Here is a 3,053-nt window from a genome sequence, read left to right as displayed (position 1 = left end):
GCGAGGTCCGCCGCCGTCCTTGGGGCGGGGCGCGGGCAGCCGGGGCGGTGCGGCTCCATCTGATAGGGTTCACGTGGGTCCTTCCTGAGCGATCGGAGCGACAAAAGCGCAGCTGGGAGAAATGAGTTGGGCGATGTTACCTGCTGCTTCTGGATAGCGAGATGTGAGGCAGGATGTGAGCACGGTGAGGAGTTGCGGTTGCGTTTGGGGAGGCGACTGTGCCTATACAGCATTTGCTGGGGATCTCTGCTCTGATAACTGCGCTCCTCCATAGAAAAAACTTTGCTCCTGTCTGCCTGGGGAGTTCTACAGCCTCAGGGCGTACCTGTGGCTCAGCTTCGTGTATCTCTTTCTGATACTGGAACCATGTTCTTAATGCTTAAATTTGTAGCTAGGCCTAAATCTTGTTACAAAGTAGTCAAGCAGACGTTTAGATTATAGGTATTTTTCTTATTGCCTTCTCCCTACCTTTAGTCTGGCCAAAATGCTTATTTTCACATTTAGCAGAATGGCTCAGGCCTTTCAGCATTTATTTATATTTGGCCCTGAAGGCGCTGGGCTCAGACCCAGGAAGGCACTTAGGCTCCCACATGATTTCAGTAGGACATTGATTATATATTTACAAAAGCTGCTTTCATTCTGTTTTAAGATGCCCCCCAAATCCCAGATATGGTCAGTCCTGTACATATGCTGACATCTGTGTTGTGCTCTCCAAAATGAGTTGGCAATGGATAACAGTTACTTTGAGTTGTTAGGGGGTCTCTGGTTATCTGCCCTCAGTGTCGTGCATTGATTCCCAGCATACAGCATCCACTTTAGGGGCATTTCCTTCATGTAAAGAAGGATTTCGCATTAGCAAAACATTACTGCAATTTAATTAAATGTCACAAATGCTGTTTTCTGTGCCAGTTACAATTGCTCGATTTGCTCTCAGCTGGCATGGCTTCTTTTGGATCTCCTTGTGCTGTTTCTGGTCCAGCAGGTCTTGATGCTGAGAATCTAGGACAGTTCCTATTTCCCTGTGTGAGTTTTCATTGGGAGTTTTCCCTCAAAATCCATTCTGCAAAGTGTTTGTTGTTTCCTTCCGTCCGCTCTTTGCAGATGCCTGTGGGCCTATTTTAGAGGCTGCCTTTGGAAGCTGTGATCGTGGCTGTCCTTCTCACGAGGTCAGGTTAATTTGGGAATCACCCCTGGCACGTCACTAATTTCCAGATCTGTCTCAATGAGCCTATTTTAGGTAAATTCACCTCACCTTACCCGCAGCTCTTACAAAATTACACAATATTTCACCTTTCTCTTGTTTAAATAAATGAAATCAGGTCTGCTCAAAGAATACTTTGCCTCATGGCATGAAATATTGATCTCATTTTTCTTTAACCACGTTGAACTTTTTGTTAGGACAACTGTGAGGCTTCTAGAAAGATCTTCTCCTGAGGATGAGCAGTGTGAGCAGCATAACAACACTTGTGCTTCCTGATCTGTAGACTGCACGTGTTTTCTTATTCAGAGAGATCTAACAACATTCTTAGCAGCTTTGGGAATAAATTGGGGTCTTTGCAATGTCAAACTTTTATCATGACTCAAGGTTCTCTCTTTGTAAAACCATTCTTACCTTGAAAAATAATTGGCATAGCCTTTAAGAGAGCTGAGTGGCGTTGATGTGAACCAGTCCTTAACCTCCCCAACCCTTTTTTTTTCTGCCTTTACTTCATCTCACAGCTCACTTTGCCATAACTTATTACATACAACCTCCTTCTGTGGCCTTTTTTATTCACGTTCTGCTGTTTCTCTATGAGGCTTCTCTTGCTGTGCTTCACTGCTTCTTTTTTTTTTCTTTCCTACTTTCTGCAGATGCTTTTGCTTTTTGTTCTGGTGCCCTTACCTCAGGTACCACTCAAGGGCGGCTGAGCCCAAGAATGCCAGCTGTGCCTCAAGATTCTCACCCTCCTACAGACCAATTAACCAGCTGGTGGCTACTCCGAATATGGGGATTTAGAGCACAGTTTCTTACCACAGCCGTTGGATCAGTGGATCACAATCAATCCTGAGCATATAGCCCTGAGGCATAATTACAAAACTGTTAGCTCACAGTGACTGTATCCCTTGTTTTAATTTAATAGGCTGGCTGCAGGTTAGTTATGTCACAAATGAGGCAGTATCGTCACCATTTCTCTTAATAACTCCTGTAATGTCCTTTGAAGGGTTCTTAATCTAATCTAGAGGGCAAACCATGATTTAATTTGTAGCCGATTATTACTACTATTAGGTATAAAGCCAGGGTAAGAAAAGATTTGGAAATGGTGAATTCCAGTTAACCTCATTTAGGCTTTTTCCCCCTAACTATTCCCATCTTGCTCCTGAATTGTTAGCAGTCACTGCATTCCTCCTTGAGCTCCTTCTGCAGTGAAAGGCATTTCGTTCTCCCTTTTCTCCCCACTTCTCTGAAGTCACTTTTGAAAGGAACAAATGTTTTATTTGGATAAGGAAAAAGGAATAATGGTGAGGAACATGGAGGCAGATCCTAAGCGAGGATGCAGCACTGCAACTGCCATTCATACATGAGAAAGGCGCCAGGTGTTCCTAAAACTCGACTTCTATCACAAATCCCACCTGCCCCTTCCTCCTCCGACTGGGACAGCCTGCTTTAAACCAGGCCTTCTTGACCCCAGGGAGGAGAATTTTTGGGTCCTCCTCGGGTCATTTGGCGCCACGTTTTCTTTTTGTCTGCACACTTGCTTTGAGTGGGGAAGGCTGCTGGTTTGCTGCTGCTTTTTGAGCTGAAAACGATTAAAACCAGCACCTCTCAGACACCGAGTCCCGCTGCCCTCACCACCCAGACCTCTACCCTCCGCTGAGAATAAGAGCTCCCCCCGGATTGGGCACACCTCCTTCCGATGCGTCAGCTCATTGGTCGGTAGAGACGACGGCTTGCAAAACGTCAGCGCTGATTGGTTCCTCGCCATGTCAGCTCTTCCCCGCTCAGCCTAGCCGTGAGAAGAGCGGGCTCTGGGCTGATGTGGGGCCAGGCGCGCGCCGGCCAATCGCTCGTGGCG

At 46.3% G+C, this 3,053-nt stretch overlaps 1 protein-coding gene across 1 annotated transcript in view; it reads left to right on the top strand.

Moving 5' to 3' along the window:
* AACS (acetoacetyl-CoA synthetase) overlaps positions 1 to 3,053 on the top strand; it is a 41,007-nt gene that overhangs the window by 249 nt on the left and 37,705 nt on the right. Inside the window, exon 2 of the mRNA XM_010720233.3 lies at positions 67 to 184. Within this exon, the coding sequence (XP_010718535.1) occupies positions 67 to 184 (118 nt within the window). The remainder of the gene's footprint in view (positions 1 to 66; positions 185 to 3,053) is intronic.

The sequence above is a fragment of the Meleagris gallopavo genome, chromosome 17, assembly GCF_000146605.3.
Source record: "Meleagris gallopavo isolate NT-WF06-2002-E0010 breed Aviagen turkey brand Nicholas breeding stock chromosome 17, Turkey_5.1, whole genome shotgun sequence".
Classification (NCBI taxonomy): Eukaryota; Metazoa; Chordata; class Aves; order Galliformes; family Phasianidae; genus Meleagris; species Meleagris gallopavo.
The sequence above is the reverse complement of the archived record's forward strand: the minus strand, read 5'-3'. Positions and strand labels throughout refer to the sequence as shown.